Genomic DNA, 19,229 nt, shown 5'->3' with positions numbered 1-19,229 from the left:
AGGACAGAAAGCCAGTCAAGCTTCAACAGAGCCACGTCCTTCATAGATTAAGGTTTAGGCTCCCCGAATTCTGTCAATCATAATAAAGATGTGTCCCCTTCTGCTTCCCCCCCACCACCACCACCACCTCCCTCGCTCGATTTGCACGTATGGCGACGATGACGACAGCTGCTGCTGGACGCGCGGGCCAGCGCGGAGGGGGCCCTGCAGGAGGGCGCGGAGAACTACGCCGAGACCCCGCTACAGCTGGCCTCGGCCGCAGGTGAGCGCCCAAAACCCCCAGGACCAGGGACAGGAAGCCTGCCCAGGCTCAGCTCGTCCCCCTGGGGGACTCTGTGGAGTGTGTACATTACCCCTGTAATTGAAAACTGCAGAGCGTGAAGTGAATGCAGAACAAGGGGATGGGCTGCCTGGCGTTGCTCGACGTGTATCACATTATGAAAGTCTTTCTTCAGACTTGTCCTCCACCCCATGCGATCTACTTCATGTTGGGAACGGCACAGTGTACCGTCGGAGAACACAGAAAGGGAAAAGAAAGGCCGTCCATTGTAAGAAACTTGGTGTCATCTCAACGCCGAGATAATGAATTTGTTCCCTTCAGGGAGCATTCTGTCTTGCCCGAGCGCTGGTGAAATTACAGCTAGAGACCGGGGACAGCACATTTGCATTGCAAAACCGGGGAAGTGACAGTATGATTCTGTGTCATTCCCTGGCCCCTTGCCCCTTATTTAAATGAGCCTGTATGTCGAGCTTGCGTAACGGTCTTCTGGCGGAGAGAAACATTTTCCTGAAGTGCAGCACGGTGCCTGGGTCCCATAACACAGTTTGACGAGCATAACACACACACACACACACACACACACACACACACACACATTATGATTTAAGCAGTCATCTGTATCTGCTTTTATCGTGCACCATTAACCACCATGTTTACTCACCAAGAGCTTCCAAAGGCAGCTGCGAGAGCCACAAGTGCTTATGGATCAACCTCACGCTTATTGATTTAATTAGCTTCCCATTGTAAGTAGCTGAAAGCTTTCCCCACGTTGTAGTGAATTAAAGCTTCTAAACTAAACTTCTGCTCAAGTGTGTGAGCCTGTTTCGCTCTCACGCCACCCATCAAAAGACTGGGAATGGAGGTGCTCCTGTTACAGTGAAGAGCACTCAGGCGTAGAGCTGCAATCAGCCTCGCGCATATCTCCATGAGCACCGCTCCTGTTCCGCACTATTAGCCGTGTCATTTGCTCTCATTGTAAAAAATGTCTCGCTAGTCGCCAGTAACGGATGCCAAGATACCCACGGCAGGCTTGGGCGGCAGCGAGGAGGTGGCACAGACTGCGTGTGATGCTTAACGAGAGACCTCACAGTCACTGAGCCCCAAGCTGCGCAGGCCCACGACCACATTAAGCAGCGTGTCCAGTCTCCCTCTGTTGGAGTAAAAGGTCAGCCGACGTGTCTGGTCACTGTGCATCTGTGAGCCGAGCTGGGTGACTGGCTCAGTTCCCTGCGTGCAGCTCAACGGTATTCACTACTTTGCCAGAGCCCCCTCAACCACAAGCCATCCCACTAACCAGATGTAATAACACAAGCGTTATTAGACTTTTACTGGCAACTTGAGGGCAGGTTGCTCACGTTCAGATCTGTTTAGGGTCTGTAGTACAGTAAGTGTGGAAGTTTTACTGTGCCCTCCTGATGTGTTATATCTTGAATTTCCCCTTGGGGATCAATAAAGTATCTATCTATCTATCTATCTATCTATCTATCTATCTATCTATCTATCTATCTATCTACCTATTTATCCATCTATCTATCTATCTATCTACTTGTATCTATCTATCTATCTATCTATCTATATTTATTTGTTGTTGTTGTGCGACAGGGAACTTTGAGCTGGTGAGCTTGCTGCTGGAGAGAGGAGCAGACCCGTTCATTGGCACCATGTATCGCAACGGAATCACCTCTACCCCTCTGGGGGACATGAACTCTTACAGTCTAGCAGCAGCACATGGACACAGGTAAAGCGCACACACACACACACACACACACACGCGCGCACAAACACACTTATACACACATACATACACACACACACACACACATACATATATACATACACACACGCAGATGTACAATCATGTACATTCAAAGATACACACATACATACATACAGTACATACATACAGTACATGCATGCATACACACATACCATTATACCGGTACATGTACACACACACACACACATATGAGGGGCCGTCTAGGCCTTAATTCATACTTGGTCTTACACACACTATCATAATCTTGCACATACACCACTATACTCATGCACACTCACTATTATAGTCATTTTACATGTATGTATGAGAGGGTTTAGTCGTGTATGTGAGAGAGTATAGTAGTGTATGTGAAGGAGTATAGTAGTGAATGTGAGAGAGTATAGTAGTGTATGTGAGAGAGTAAAGAGTATAGTAGTGTATGTGAGAGAGTATAGTAGTGTATGTGAGAGAATATAGTAGTGTATGTGAGAGAGTATAGTCGTATATGTGAGAGACTATAGTAGTGTATGTGAGAGAGTATAGTAGTGTATGTGAGAGAGAGTATAGTAGTTTATGCGAGAGAGTATACTAGTGTATGCAAGAGAGTATAGTAGTGTATGCGAGAAAGTTTAGTAGTGTATGCGAGAAAGTATAATAGTGTATGCGAGAGAGTTTAGTAGTCTATGTGAGAGAGTTTAGTAGTGTATGCGAGAAGGTATAGTAGTGAATGCAAGAGAGTATAGTAGTGAATGTGAGGGAGTATAGTGGTGTATGCGAAAGAGTATAGTAGTATATGTGAGAGAGTATAGTGGTGTATGTGAGAGAGTATAGTGGTGTGTGTGAGTTTGCATGAAACGGAAGGAGTTTGATTTCTCAGTTCCTGATTGGTTTGTCAATGTCAGTTCTCTCTAGCTAGCCAATTAAAATCAAGGAAGGGGCGGGACCTACACTGTCAACAATGTTCGTGTAGACCTAGTGGTGGAGGAAAAAATCAGCCAAGTCCTATGTGACTAAATATTAAACTACTACTGCAAACCGAATGCAAATTAGGCTACAAAGACATGAGGGGTGCCTATTCTATTGTAATTGCCTAGCTACCAGCTCCTTTTGTCTGGCGAAGTCATATTTTAGTGAACTGAGTCCTGAAAAATTGCTGCGGGACCTAGCATTTACACTGTCAACACAGTTCGCATAACGTTAGTGGTAGGGGAAAAAATCAGCCAAGTCCTATGTGACTAAATATTAAACTACTACTGCAAACCGAATGCAAATTACAAAGACACAAGGGGTGACATATTCTATTGTAATGCCAGCTCCTTTTGTCTGGCGAAGTCATATTTTAGTGAACTGAGTCCTGAAAGATTGCCATTTCAGTTAGCTAGTTAGTTAGCATTAAGCCAGGCAGCAAAGACATGCTGCCAAAGATTGTTAAGGCGGAGCAAGATACTTCGTCGTAGTTCATGTCTATGGGCGCGAAATGGGGATCGAATCCTGTCTGCATAAAGAGGCGTGTCGATGACGTATTGACGAGCGTAAGTTGCAACCGGCCAACAGCAGCGGCAGAAATAACCGGCGCACACCTGATATAAGGTTGATTTTCTCCAGACTGGATTGCTCAAAAATGCAAAAAATGTACCTGAAATGTTCAGAAGGGTTTGAGGATCATGAAAATGTGCCCGAAATTCACATTCCTAACTCTATAGAACCAAGACTTTAGCATATGTGGTGAAATTCTGAGCTATGCCCATAGACTTCAATGGAGCAGTCGCTGCCTCTGCCTCTTCCTCTGCTCTGCCCCCCGTGCAATCCGGGTTCCCGGAAGTGGCTCCTGATGAAATATCTTGCTCCGCCTTAACAATCTTTGATGCTGCTGATAGTTTGGTAACCTAGCAACAATAAACACTTGACCCGCAGCACTATGAAAGGAGCGCTGTCTGGAGCTCTGTTCTAGAATCTTTGGCTGCCAGTGAAAAAATAGCGATGTGGACACAGGCTCACGAGTCACTGGCAACAGCAGACAAGGTTACCAAAAACGTCTGCCAGCCAAACTGTAATGCACGTCCTTTTTGGAATGTTGCTGGAATGCTAGCTAACTAGCTAACTGCAATGGCAGCAATCTTTCAGATCTCAGTTCACTAAAATATGACAAAAGGAGCTGGTAGCTAGGCAATTACAATAGAATAGGCACCCCTCATGTCTTTGTAGCCTAATTTGCATTCGGTTTGCAGTAGTAGTTTAATATTTAGTCACATAGGACTTGATTTTTTCCTCAACCACTAGGTCTACACGAACATTGTTGACAGTGTAGGTCCCGCCCCTTCCTTGATTTTAATTGGCTAGCTAGAGAGAAGTGACATTGACAAACCAATCAGGAACTGAGAAATCAAACTCCTTCCGTTTCATGCAAACTCTCTCACACACACTATACTCTCTCACATACACCACTATACTCTCTCACATACACTACTATACTCTCTCGCATACACTACTATACTCTCTCACATACACTACTATACTCTCTCACATATACTACTATACTCTCTCGCATACACCACCATACTCTCTCACATTCACTACTATACTCTCTCGCATTCACTACTATACCTTCTCGCATACACTACTAAACTCTCTCGCATACACTACTAAACTCTCTCGCATAAACTACTATACTCTCTTGCATACACTAGTATACTCTCTCGCATACACTACTATACTCTCTCTCACATACACTACTATACTCTCTCACATACACTACCAAACTCTCTCACATACACTACTATACTCTCTCACATACACTACTATAATCTCTCACATATACGACTATACTCTCTCACATACACTACTATAGTCTCTCACATACACTACTATAGTCTCTCACATACACTACTATATTCTCTCACATGTACTACTAAACTCTTTCACATACACTACTATACTCTCTCACATACACTACTATACTCTCTCACATACACTACTATACTCTTTACTCTCTCACATACACTACTACTCTCTCACATTCACTACTATACTCCTTCACATACACTACTATACTCTCTCACATACACGACTATACCCTCTCATACATACATGTAAAATGACTATAATAGTGAGTGTGCATGAGTATAGTGGTGTATGTGCAGGGTTATGATAGTGTGTGTAAGACCAAGTATGAATTAAGGCCTAGACGGCCCCTCATACACACACACACAGAGACACACACTCATGCATGTGTGTAATACAGTACATCACGAGGAAGCACACCATATGACAAACCTCAAAGTGACCTTTATGCCTAAACGCCCACCAGTCACCCAGCTCGGGGCTCTATATCATTGTCATTGACAGTCACCCTCGACTTGTGCTGCCGCTTCGTCATGCAGCACAATGCAAAGCTCATTAGTATTCAGGCCACAAGCGTATAGCAGCCTGAAGCTGAGTGCATTAAGACAGCCGACGCCAAAGCTGCTTTATTAAGGCAATCATTTACCAAGGGGGAGAGGCTGCCACACTCCGAAAATATTACCATTTTTACTTGACTGGAAAATTGACTTTTTTTGTGTACTCTCAGGCCCCAAAGATGACAACTCGGCAGATGGATTATTCTGTATGGGCTAGAGTGGGCCTGGAGAGGGCATTGTCAATGGGAAAGCAAAATTGGTCATTATCAGCAAAACAATGCCAAAGAATAGAGCCAATGAGTGAGATGGTGGTTGTATTGATGCGAGCACAGCAGCACAACATTCGGCACCCGTGTGTGGAGGTCTTGCACTGCTTACTGTACACAATCTTAACTTCTGGGTCATGGCCAGATTCCCCCCAGTCCCCCTCTCAAGTGAGTCACATAAGCCCAGTAGACTCGCTAATGGAATCACAGTGAGTGATTTGTCTGAGCGACCCTTACTCCTGTGTGCTTTCTGGAGGTGTGTGTGTGTGTGTGTGTGTGTGTGTGTGGCCAGAGGGTTTTTCAATGATACTGGAACACACATGTGAGCCAATGAGCGTTCACTTGTTCATTATAGTGTTGATGATGTAGGTGATCTGTTTGTATGTAGTATGGTAATAGGTTTACTGTAATCTGTTTACTATATTCCATCTGCTCAGGTCATTATATCATATATATCGGTATGGCAGCCACACTTCATGTATTCATTTGACACACCATGGCCTAATCTGTGAGAAAAGCAGATAAAAGACAAACAAATGTTGCACTCAGGAGTACAATAATAAACCCTCTTGTTTGCTATCTTGTTTACTGTTTATCAGTGGGATTACCATGACAATATGCAACAGTATTACAAGAAAGCAATGGTCAGATTAAGCATGAAAGCCTCTCTTAATCACCCATGTTGTTTGTGTGTGTCTGCACCAGGATCAAAACTGCCCCCCTCTCTTTAGCTCATCGAATATTCATTATTCATTTTTTGTTGTGGATTTATTTTTGTTGTTATTTTTGTTGTTATTTTTGTTGTTATTTTTGTTGCCCTTTGCATTTGTTGTTGTTTTTTGTTTTTTCTATTGAGCTTTAGCCTGATGTCTTTTCATCTATTTGACTACAAATCAGAGCTTCAAACCTTTTTTTTGCCTCATCCAGGAATGTATTCAGGAAGCTTCTGTCGCAGGCGGACAAGGACAAAGGCGACGTGCTGTCCCTAGAGGAGATCTTGGCGGAGGGCTCAGAGGCCGGCCAGAGCCAGGTCCAGGGACAGGTCCAGGGACAGGTCCAGAAGCGGCCACCCCAGCCGGAGAGCACGGGATCCTTGCGCATCGGGAAAGCCAAGATGCGGGCACTGCGTGAGGCCATGTACCACAGCGCCGAGCACAGCCACGTGGACATCACCATCGATATCCGCAGCCTGGGTCAGTCACATCAGCCGTCTATTATATCATACAGTTATACATTATACGGTTAAAGCCTTACATTATAGCCTTACATAAAAGCCTTACATTATAGCCAACATTATACAGTATACATTATACATTACACAGTCAAAGCCTATTATATTATACAGGTATATACATTATACAGTCAAAACCTGTTATACTATACAGTTATATACATTATACAGTTAAAGCCTTTTATATCATACAGTACACATTATACAGTCAAAGCCTATTATATTATACAGTTATTTACATTATATTACATTACACACACACACACACACACACACACACACACACACACACACACACACACACACTGACAGACAACATACATAGAACTACAGACTACATACACAGCTAGGGACTTAGTATTTCACCCATTCACATATATGTACATAAAATACAGTACTTGTGTACTTGTGTATTTGCACTTTACAAAATACAAATAGCATGTGTGACTGAAGCCAACGTTCTTTAAGTACCCATCACACATGAGGTTGTAGATCAGTTGGGACAAGGTTAGAGCTCTGAGCCAGCGGCTAAGCTGTATCAACCCTCTCTCCCGCCCTCTGCGCTGACCTCAGGTGTGCCGTGGACACTGCACACCTGGCTGGAGACTCTGCGCACCTGCTTCCAGCAGCACCGGCGGCCGCTGATCCAGGGCCTGCTGAAGGACTTCAGCTGCATCCAGGAGGACGAGTACACCGAGGAGCTCATCACCCACGGCCTGCCACTCATGTTCGAGATCCTCCGGACCAGCAAGGTTGCACTGCTGTCCACCTTCAGTCCACTTTTTTTTGTTGCTCTCATAACCTCTACCAATTGAGAAATGTGAAGATTCACCATTTTAATAGATGTAGTTTTTTTTTTTTTTTTTAAAACAATCCCTGTTATAGTCATTGATTTGGCTCATGGTGATGATCGTATTGCTTGCAACAAAACTGTGGTTTAAAACAGAATGACTAGTTCTAACGAGAATACCTCTGCCGATCTAATGTGTATACTCACTCAACATCTGTGTGTATGACCAGCAGAATGAGGTGATCAGCCAGCAGCTGTCGGTGATCTTCACACAGTGCTATGGGCCCTTCCCCATCCCCAAACTCACAGAGATCAAGAGGAAGCAGACATCACGCCTTGGTTAGTGAGCCCAGAGCTTTGTAAAATACCTTCGGTGTTAATCCGTTTGTTCAGCTAGAGGTACGGCTTTAGCTCTCTTTAATAATGATGCAAGACATTTCCTCATCTTTTCAGATCCTTTGAAATGTTCTTTAAACAGGTTCTTTCAGGTCCTTTAAAATGTTCATTGGTAAAAAAAAAAACTAACAGTGCCATCTAGAGGTTTTGTGTTTTATTGCAGTCCTTATTGTCTGCCACTGAAAAGCCTGTGTATTAAATTGTTAACAGAGAATTTAATATGACTACAAATAGAGTTATGTGTTTGTGAATATGTACAAATAGAGTTGGATACACAGCAAATGCCTTGGATGCTTCCCATCTTCTGATGCTGCATTGTGTTTACCTACTGGTATATTGGTCATGTCTGTTTTCTTTATCTTTCAGATCCTCACTTTCTCAACAACAAAGAGATGTCAGATGTGACTTTCCTGGTGGAGGGGAAGCCATTTTATGCCCACAAAGTGCTACTCTTCACTGCTTCAACCAGGTAAGTCTCAATCAGTGGTGGTCTCAGCAGCATAGTAGAAGATGAACCCACTCTACTGACACCAATAATATAGCTTCATAGTAACTAATAGTCCACATTTTGAGTCATGTTGACTTCAATTTCACTTTATCTGTGTCTATCTCTCCACTTCCATCTCTCCTTCTGTGTCTCCTCCATTCACTCAGATTTAAGTCTCTGCTTGCCAACCGGCCTGCCTCAGAGAACACCTGCATTGAAATTAGTCATGTCAAGTACAATATTTTTCAGGTACGTGTCTGGCAGGTTGCGTTAGAGTGCTATTGTTGGCTTGTTGGAATGTTAGAAGTGAAAAGCTCCAACAATGGTAGCAATTTACCCCCCAGAGAATAACTGTATATTACAATATTGTGAAATGTTATTTATAGAAACAAAAAGTATGATATTATTCACTTATTCACTTGTATGAAGGCATCCGCCTGTGGACAGTCTGACCAAGTTGCTCTGATCAGCTGCAGTCTGCCAATCTCATCGTGAAAGGACAAGCTTCTCCAACATCTAACTGGATAGGCTCTTATTCTGTGTTGTATTCTTTATCTAAAGTTCTTTAAATTGGTACATGCAATCCTCAACTCTGGTGAATTTGAAGATAGAATTAGAAGGGAGAATTTGAAAACTCCAGGTCATTCTATGTTAAGTTATACCATTTCCTCTTCTAATTATTCCCAACTGCGGACTTAAGAATAGCTTCATGAGAGGCTGTGGATTATAAGATTTACCAGGGCCGTCTGAGAGGTGGCTAAGGTTTGTGAAAGGTCTGTTTTGTTTTGTTTTCTCAGTTGGTGATGCAGTACCTGTACTGTGGAGGAACTGAATCTCTGCACATCAGGAACACGGAGATCATGGAGGTAAGCCCCCAGCTGTGTACCGTTGTGTTTTACGGTGTCTGTGTTCTGGAACACAAAAGACCTCTTGAGGACATTGAAGTATTCAAAGTCGAAGTCTAAACTCCTGGATGACAGCTGAGCTGACATTTCAGTGTCTTACCACATGGTGGCGCCTCCAGGCATTCTCAGTGTAGTCCTTGATCTATGTCAGTCCCACCCCTGCTGAGTTTTTTTACTCTCTCTGCTCTAAATGGCATGTTATTACACATTGCAGGTGATTAAAGTTAAATGTTTCATTTTCCTTACTTTTTAATTACAAACAATCTTTTGATAAGTAAAGTGCATCTTGAGTTCAATTTATGACATGCCTTCAATCGCTGTCACTGTTTCTGTTACGTAATGCAAGACTGTAAGAACAGTTTTGAAGGCATGTGTTATCAAAGTCCGGTTTCATCATAGTAACATAGTAACATTTCTGTTTTTCTGTGCATTGAAAGCTCCTGTCTGCAGCCAAGTTCTTCCAACTCGAGGCCCTCCAACGTCACTGTGAGATCATCTGTTCCAAGAACATAACCATAGAGACATGTGTGGACATATACAAACATGCCAAGGTCAGTAAGCAGAAAAATACACAGAACTGTAAGTTACATACATCCATACGCATAATGAAGACATAAGGATCACCAAAATATTCTGTGTGTGTGAGAGAGAGAGAGAGAGAGAGAGAGAGAGAGAGAGAGAGTGTGTGTGAGAAATGACACAAAACCCTGTGAAGTTATCCAAAAGAAAAAGACACACAAACATTTATCTTGTTTGTAGTTCCTGGGTGCGAGCGAGCTAGCAGCGTTCATCGAGGGCTACTTCCTGAAGAACATGGTGCTCCTGATCGAGCTGGAGGGCTTCAAGCAGCTCCTGTACGAGGTGGCGGCCGAGAGCCCGGGCTCCGGCCCCGCGTACGACGTGCTCCACGAACTGGAGAAGACCCTCGCCACGCGCATCCACTCCATCCACCTCTCCTCCTCCAAGGGCTCAGTGGTGTGAGGCTCTCCATCGCCCCCACATGGTAGCAGCGGTAAACGCCTTCACTGAATGACCCCACTTTGCAAAACCACTCCAAGTCCCCCCAAGGAGCCCCCGCCGAAAGGGCTGTGTGACATAACATTCCAACAACATCCCCACAATGCTGTGGTGACATATATCTGTTCCGCGTAAGCCCTACATGGAAGCAGAGAAAGTCGCCAGAGAGAAAGAGAGAGAGAGAGAGAAAGAGAACTCATGTCTCTACCAACTCGTATCTCCAAAAGCACTGTTGTAGGGCTATGTATGAGTTACACTTAGTTTTATATCATTAGCAGTTTACGCATTGTGGAGTTTCACATGGTCTGAATATTACATGTAGCTTTGGTCCCAATGATTCGAGACTATAGTGGACTAATTCTAGATGAAATATGATTCTTTATTGCAGTTTTCAATCTTGTTACTAGTTACTTGCAGCATGACAGGTAAGGTATCTACAACAAAATGAAAATAAAACATGGTCACTGGATCTACATGAACTTAAGTCATCATAAAACCAGTTTTGTCAAAGTCAAGGTATTAAAAGAAGATATTAGTATTTTGTGTCTATTTATAACACCCACAGAAAACATGACAGTGGCGGATAGATGTTTCATTTTTATACCCAAATTGTCCACAAACTTATATGATTTCTTTGTGGTTCACAAGCTTGTCATGCAGTACGTATCATTCGTTTAAGTTTTTTGCCAAGTTTTAACTGGATCCAGACACCTGTGTTTGTTAGTTCCTCCATTCTTTAATCTTAGCCTAGTTGGAAATCGGTCAATGATGTCAATAACTTGCATGAAAACACAATACTGCATTGACTTCTGCAATGCATTAGTGCTATCAAGTAAATGCAAATTTACTTTCTCTGTCATTACAAACACTGTCTGTACACTGAAAACTGTGACCCTGGATTTCAACCCCTATATGTGTTGGCGGAGTTCAGCACATTGAGATAGGACATGGAACTGGACAAGATCTTCTGTAGCCGGACATCCAGCAGCCTATTTGCAAGCGCTTGGACATTTCCTCTCCTCTAGCCTGCTGCTTCCAGTGGATATGGTGCCAGCCAATAAAACTTTTAAATGTTGTACGATCGTGCAGTTCTGTCCCTGCAGTTGCATGTCAGGCTCCTATTATTGTTTCTTTTTATTTCATTTTTTAAAACATTTGTTGTCTCTTTGTGTGTGTTTAGCTTAGTCTCAGTCTCCTGTTAAAGAGTAGTTCACTCCAAAAGGAATGTCTTGTTCCACACCCTTTTTATTTCAATGTCAGTAGCAATGACCGGGAAAGGTAATGGTGATTTTCAAAGGCTAGAGAGGACAAAAGACCAACCACTAAAAGAAGGGAACACTATAGTTTTTTTTACCAGCACAGGGTGAATTGACAAGAGAATTTTCATTTTGAGGTGAACTATCCCTTTACATGTAGTACTGACAGCAAGTGGTTTCTGTCAGAGGGAAGACAAGCAAAACAGAAGTACTTCATGTAAGACACCCCAATCTGTTGTTCTCTGCTTCTATCCTCATCAACTAAACACCCCCCCCCTGTCCCCGTCCCAGTGGATTTCCATGTAGATACCTGTACGATAACACTGTTGATTCTTCATAGAACATTATTGCTTGTTGTCTCATCCAGTGCAATCCTAAATGTAACAAATTTAAATATATGTTTCTGTGAAAACTCATTTGAAATGACATCAAAGATTTATTTAGTTCATATATTACATTGAACTATAAAGAATAGAATAAGTTTGTGGAGTGCTATTCTATTGGACAGGTTTGTATGTTACAGTTGTTTAATGTGCAATTGTGGCAGGCAAACCACAACCAGTAGTTCACAACATCCTTAAGATGTACTCATGATAGAAAACTGTGAAACTATTTTATTTTTTAGCATTCACAATATGAATTTATTTTCTTACAATATTCATCTTTATTTTTAATGCCTCAAAGATACACAGAGTAGAGAAAAGTATATATGTATGATTCAGAAACAGCCTCCTTTATTGAGAGGTCACGGACAAGGACCCAGAGATATATGAAAGTTATGGCAGGGTGCAAAGAGATGTCTATATAAGTCCAGCCTATGTAAGGATTAGAGTATAGTGAATATTGATATAAGTCAAAGGGTAATGCAAGTGATAAATTGTCATGGATTGACATCAAATAGAATGCCTTCATTCAAGGGTCTGCTTTTCCTTTCTCGTTTTTTTCCATATGTACATTCACAACTATGTACAACCATACAATGACTGTGTCGCTGATCGAGTTCAGTTTTGTCATGCCTGGAAAGAAACTTGCTACATCCTGCTATTGAAGAGAGATAGCTTTTTGTGTCATGGCTTTTCTACTCTGTATGCCTGGGCTAGTACACTGAAACCTGCTTAATAAATGCAACCTAATTGAATCACTGATTTGCTTTGACCAGCACCCCTTGATGTCTCTGTTAGACAAACATGCATGTTTTCTCCAAGTCTGTAGAACTATGGAATACATTTGCTACATTTAATTATTTAAACTGTACATTGTACAAAAATATATACATAAATATATGATGTACTACATGTAAATATCAGGGATGTGGCTGAGTTTATTAACAGGGAAAAAGAATGTTATTCTTGTGCTACAGTGCAGTTGTTGACTGACATGCATTTGTGTACAGAAAAATAAAATGACCACAGTTTAAATCACTCTTCACCTTGTTTCACCTCATGAATCATTGTCCCGTCTGAGCGGAGTTAAGAAGAATCCGGTGTAATTGTTGCAGTTGAAATTATTTGGCGAATACCATAATTCATTTCCATTTAAGTAGGCCTACCAACAACGTACACATGAATTCCAACAACACACAAAGGCTTCTTCCCAAAAACTGAAGGTGAACCAAACTTGTCAGAGCAAAACAATAGGACTAGAATAGGAAACATCACTGTTGTATTGATGCTTAAGTAAACACTAATGAGAAAACAAAAAATAAGCCAAAGTCATGAATTTTGCTAATATGTTTTATGAAGTTGTGAATGAGTTAACCACTACAAATTGTGTTAAAAAGGAATGCCATGACAGCAAGTCACAACAATAGACTGACAAATACAGGTTTCAACCAATCAATAAAAACACATCAACTGTTACACACTACCACATAGCCTGTCTACTGTCAAGTAGGCTGCAATGCATTTGACCAAATATGTGGGTATAATGCCGGGTGACACATGGTTCTAACACCATGATCAAGTTGGCAGAGGGCACCAAGGTGGTAGGCGTGATCAGACGGGGTGACAAGATGCCACAGCCTGGCCTCATGGTGTGCCAACAGCAGCCTGGCCCTTAACAAGATGCCACAGCCTGGCCTCACGGTGTGCCAACAGCAGCCTGGCCCTTAACACCCAGAACACTAAGGAGATCGTTGTGGACTCCAGGCGATACGTGCCCCCATTTACATAAACAGAGGTGTAGTGGAAAGTGTATCGTGCTTGAAAAGGCTTGGTGTCCACATTTCCCTGGATCTCACATGGTACCTAAACTCCTTACAATAACTTCCCTTCACCACAGAGCTTTAAGAAAGCTTAAAGGGACATGTGTCCCAGGATACTGGTAGACTTTTGCCACTGTACCACTGAAAGAGTACCCAACAACTGCATCTCAGACAATTGCATACGCATGGCTCTACTGTAATTGCATTAATATCCATAATCAAATACGTTTTTTGGCACTTGTTTCTGTTGGAAAGCCACATCTGTGTTTGGTTGCGAAACACACAGCAATGAACATACTGTATAACAACAATCTAAGATCTTACTGCACAACCCACCTATACAGTTTCTGGAATGAGAATCTTCTTTGCTACTTTGGCATAAAATAAACAGTCTCTTTTAGTGAACAGACAAAAGCTAGGTTAGACGACTGCAGTGCACCCATTATCTCTGTGTGAAAAGGGCTCGGTGGTCTGACTCCTAAGAGCTGAGGAATGTCTGTACAAATAATGGCAGTAAAATGCTAATTTTCTGGAACAAAAACTTAGCTGAAAGGTTAGCAGGGAATCCTTCTGGAGATTTGGACATGAGTTTTACGTAATGGATTTTTCTTGTATCAATCTTTGCTCTGTGTAAATGGGTGAATAAATTATATATATATATATATATATAAAAATAAACAATTATCTGTCTGTCACTTTGTGTGTAGTTGGGGTACAGAGTGTCTCAAAATCTGAAGAAAAAATCTTCTTTTACTGACATGAGGTGGTGAAATTAGTTACCACATGAAGATGACTACTCTTAGTTTCATAGTAAATGCAATTACTTACTGTATGGTTATTGTATGGTTACTGTTTGGGGGGGGGGTTGGCTATGGCCAAAATGCTCTGTGCTATTACATGCATGATAGTAATTACACATAATGCATTAAAATTTAACTGGAGCATGTTGGAAAGTCCAAATGGCAACACAACCTACTCACATGAAGGGAAGGTAGCGAAGCGAATTATCAGACGCTGAAAGATTGCGCTGCTTCACAAAACTGGGCATCCGGTAGTGGCCACCATGACTGGGAGCATTAGGGGGGTGGCTATACATGGTCCACAGGCTCGGGGTGAAGCGACGTGTGACAGAGTCGGCCAGGCGCAGGCGCAGGTTACAGGTGGAGCACACGATGTGGTTTGGGCAGCAGGACTGCAAAGGTGTCTGGGAGGGAAAAGAAGAACACCTGGCAGGGGAGCTGCCCCGGATGAGAGGAAGTCTCTGTGCAACGGCCGCGTTGGCACCGTCCAGACGCTCAAGTGCCCTCTGCACCTCCATCTGAACATTCCGAAAGCCTGCTAATTCTCGCTGGTACTGGACACCCAGAGAGCGCAATGTGCGGTCCAGCTTCAGGCTCTCCCGCCGCAGAGAATTGGCCAAAGAGCGCTCTGAAAAAGTATAGATTACCTTTAAAGCAAAGGTTGATAAACAAAGGGCATGATAGATTACACACTAAACATTACTTTTGAAAACCTACAGTACATTTTCTAAACAATTATTCATCATTCTTTTGAGAGTATAACTGTTGTTAGTGCAGTTGAAATCCTGATTTTTACAAAAAACAACATGGTAGTCATACCTCTACAGTTGTGTTGTGCTCTCCCTCTTTGCAAAGTTGTGAAACTGGCCATGTCTTTCCAATGTACAGAGTCACCATAACAGCCGTAAATATCCCTGGTACACATAGTACATAATGAAACATGAGAAAAACGGGCAAACACATTATTCTTACATTTACATGTACAACTACTCTTAACAGCATTTAGATGTGTCAGCAACATAACATCACACAGAACATTAGGTATGTATCCCAAGGTTCAGATCAAATGTTTGACTGTAATAACAAATGTAGTACTTACCACAAACAAACTGCATAAATAAGCCATATATGTTTCTCTTCAATTTCAGCACACTGGAGTTGAGCAATCTGAGGGGAAGGCACAGTTCTCCAATGGGGGTACCCTTCTTAAACTGTCGTAAAAACTGACAATGACTGGAATTCCCAACTGTTCATTCCCAAATCCACTGCCTTGACAACACTCTCAGCAGGGACATGCAATTCTATCTTTTATGTGTTGTTATTAGTGCAGCTGAGTAGGGTGGTGGGAAGTGGTGGCTCAGGGTCTCTCAGGAACCGCAAGCTTCTCCATGAAAACATTTCCAATTGTCCTTGCTTTCAGTTATTTCACATTGAATTTTACAGTGTTTTAAGCTACAATCCATCTGGCAAAATGTGAGTGCTACTACATTTCTGACTTTTTTCTGACTGGCATAAATGGAAAGAAATCTATTCTTTTGTGCTAGTATTATATTGGCAACCACATGTGTACAGAAAAAATATGATATTTAATATCCCAAATATAAATACTTATTCTAAACAGGAACATTTTAGAAGTATTATCTCACAGGCCATCTTATGTCCAGGGTAGTGTGCTGGTTTTGTTTGTTTGTTAACTAGATGATGTGTGAAATACATTGCAAAAAACAAAACACATTGAAATGCAGATGTGCTACTAAAAAGCTGCTGTCCTAAGAATATAAAAGAACAGAATCAGCAGCACAGCACAACCAATTTGACCAAAGTGTTATGAGGTTCTGTCTATAATGCATACTTGTATGTCACAAAGTGCACTGGTGGTTAACAAATAGCATGCTTTGTTTCTCTTTTTTGCCCTTAAGTGACAAAAATGGTTCTTGGAAAAAACATCAGAAAATGATGATGTTTTCTGTTTGAAAGTGAGTACTGGAAATGGCAGTTTCAAAATCTGCTTGTTGACTATGTTTTCTATCAGAATTATGTAGCCTGTTTTATCACTTACTGGCCCTTCTATGTGATCTCTCCATACACTTTAGCCTACAGTGTATGTTCTAAAAGCTTTTATTTAGTGGTTGGCATTGAATGATTAAACACAAAAAAGAAACAAGGGACACAAGGTGGCACCCCCAGAATCCAGACCGCCACTCCAAGTGCCACCCCACCAGAAATGATGCCACCCCACCAGAGATGTGATGTTGGACTTGTTAGCGTAATATGTCTTTAACATATAAAACATTTTAAAAACATAAAACATATGTCATTGGGGGCAGCCGTGGCCCACTGGTTAGCACTCTGGACTTGTAACCGGAGGGTTGCCGGTTCGAGCCCCGACCAGTGGGCTGCGGCAAGGGCTTGAGCAAGGCACCTAACCTCTCACTGCTCCCCGAGCGCCGCCGTTGTAGCAGGCAGCTCAATGCGCCGGGATTAGTGTGTGCTTCACCTCACTGTGTGTTCACTGTGTGCTGTTTGTCTTTCACTAATTCACCGATTGGGTTAAATGCAGAGACCAAATTTCCCTCACAGGATCAAAAAAGTATATATACTATATATTCAGCTAACGCTCCTATCCAGAGCGACTTACAGTGAATAAGGCACAGTCCTGTTCATTACAGGGCATATCACATACAGATACAGTCAGACATTTCCAGCTGGACAACAGTCTGAATTTGGACAACATTAGAACTTAATTGTATTGCCTTAAATTAGGACATTGGGGCATCATTATTTTGTGTATTAGTGAATTATCCAATATATTGTGATGCCTTGTGTTATCTTGTCTAGCTGTTTTTCTCTACATTCCACTGTACATCAGTGTATGCTTTGATCAGGGCACTGAAGGATGCTTTTGGCATTCAGATGACCATTTTCAACTCCATATAAACACTGCACGTTTCTAAACTATGATACTCTGGGTGGCAATTTCAGCAGGAATGGATGCTTGTAAACATTCACGATCCAAAATTACTTTATTCCTTCATTAGCAAATGATGATAAATATAAATATATGTGTTATGTGCTGAAGTGAGAGTGAGTGACAACGAGCATGTGTGTGTGTGTGTGTTTGTGTGCTAAAGGGCCTTGTAAATCTCCTAACTGACTGGTTAAAACAGCTTTAGCTAAGTACAAAAATGGTTGGAAAATGTTTTATGAAGCTATTATGAAGTTTATTTGACACATGCTTTAATAGACTATGACTAGGCTTTCATAAAACTAATATGTGGAGAGCCAACCTGTCCCGTGGCATCAAGGAAGCAAAAAAGGAATACACTCACAAGATAACCACCCACTTCAAAGACAGCAGGAACGCACAAAGCCTATGGCAGGGCATTCAGGCCCTCACGGACTACAAGCCCGCGCCACAGAGCTGTGAGAGCAACATCCCTCTGCTCAACAACCTGAACCGCTTCTTTGCTCGCTTTGAAGCACAAAACAGCACCTGCCCACAGAAGACCCATCCCCCTCTACATGAGCAGCCCCTGTGCCTCTCTGCCGACAGCGTGAAGAAGACACTTGCTGCTATCAACACCAGTAAGGCAACAGGTCCAGACAACATCCCAGGTCGTGCGCTGAAGGACTGCGCAGGGGAGCTTAAGGATGTCTTCACAGACATCTTTAACACTTCCCTGAAGCAAGCCATCGTCCCATCATGTTTCAAAGCTGCCACCATCATACCTGTGCCGAAGAAAACTGCTCCATCCTGCTTCAATGACTTCCGCCCTGTGGCACTGACACCCATCATCATGAAGTGCTTGGAGCGGCTTGTCATGTCACATATCAAAGCCATTCTCCCCCCCACCCTGGACCCCTTCCAGTTTGCATACCGAGCCAAGCGGTCTACAGAGGATGCAATCTGCTCTCCCCTCCACCCAGCCCTCACCCACCTGGAAAAAAGAGACTCATTTGTGAGATTGCTGTTTATAGACTTCAGTCCTGCATTCAACACCATAATACCACAACAACTCATCTGCAAACTTGACAAACTGGGACTCAGTACCTACCTCTGCAACTGGCTACTGGACTTCCTCTGTCAGAGGCCCCAAGTAGTGCGATGTTGGCAACAATACCTCAAGCAGCATCACACTGAGCACAGGGGCCCCCAAGGCTGCGTGCTCAGTCCGCTGCTCTTCACCCTGCTGGACGATGACTGCACTGCAACCTACAGCAACAATCACATAGTGAAATTTGCTGACGACACAACTCTGGTGGGTCTCATCACCAAGGGCGACGAGACTCAATACAGGTTGGAGGTCGACCATCTGACCACGTGGTGCAGGGACAACAACCTCCTGCTGAGCGTCAGCAAGACCAAAGAGATTGTTGTTGACTTCGGAGAGGTCACACCCAACACCTGCCACTGACCATCGGACGGTGCTGTGGTGGAGAGAGC

At 42.7% G+C, this 19,229-nt stretch overlaps 1 protein-coding gene and 1 long non-coding RNA gene across 5 annotated transcripts in view; one reads left to right on the top strand and one right to left on the bottom strand.

Moving 5' to 3' along the window:
- Positions 1 to 13,203, top strand: part of LOC125310578 (ankyrin repeat and BTB/POZ domain-containing protein BTBD11-A) — a 124,510-nt gene extending 111,307 nt beyond the window's left edge. For 2 of the 4 annotated variants that reach the window (XM_048268134.1, XM_048268132.1), the window contains 10 exons: positions 169 to 262; positions 1,883 to 2,018; positions 6,628 to 6,893; positions 7,505 to 7,683; positions 7,955 to 8,060; positions 8,484 to 8,586; positions 8,772 to 8,853; positions 9,402 to 9,470; positions 9,947 to 10,060; positions 10,269 to 13,203. In XM_048268134.1, the coding sequence (XP_048124091.1) occupies positions 169 to 262; positions 1,883 to 2,018; positions 6,628 to 6,893; positions 7,505 to 7,683; positions 7,955 to 8,060; positions 8,484 to 8,586; positions 8,772 to 8,853; positions 9,402 to 9,470; positions 9,947 to 10,060; positions 10,269 to 10,490 (1,371 nt within the window). In that variant the 3' untranslated portion in view covers positions 10,491 to 13,203. Of the gene's footprint in view, positions 1 to 168; positions 263 to 1,882; positions 2,019 to 6,627; positions 6,894 to 7,504; positions 7,684 to 7,951; positions 8,061 to 8,483; positions 8,587 to 8,771; positions 8,854 to 9,401; positions 9,471 to 9,946; positions 10,061 to 10,268 lie in introns of all 4 variants that reach the window. The other 2 variants (XM_048268130.1, XM_048268131.1) reach the window with 1 other exon arrangement.
- A 2,063-nt stretch (positions 13,204 to 15,266) lies between these two features.
- Positions 15,267 to 15,958, bottom strand: LOC125310240. The gene is made up of 3 exons (XR_007196273.1): positions 15,885 to 15,958; positions 15,605 to 15,699; positions 15,267 to 15,413 (listed from the first exon to the last, which is right to left on the bottom strand). It is a non-coding gene; the product is annotated as an uncharacterized LOC125310240 (long non-coding RNA).
- Between the last annotated feature and the right edge of the window lie 3,271 nt (positions 15,959 to 19,229).

Source organism: Alosa alosa, chromosome 17 (genome assembly GCF_017589495.1).
Source record: "Alosa alosa isolate M-15738 ecotype Scorff River chromosome 17, AALO_Geno_1.1, whole genome shotgun sequence".
Classification (NCBI taxonomy): Eukaryota; Metazoa; Chordata; class Actinopteri; order Clupeiformes; family Clupeidae; genus Alosa; species Alosa alosa.
Note: the sequence above shows the minus strand (reverse complement) of the source record. Positions and strands in the feature narration are given on the sequence as shown.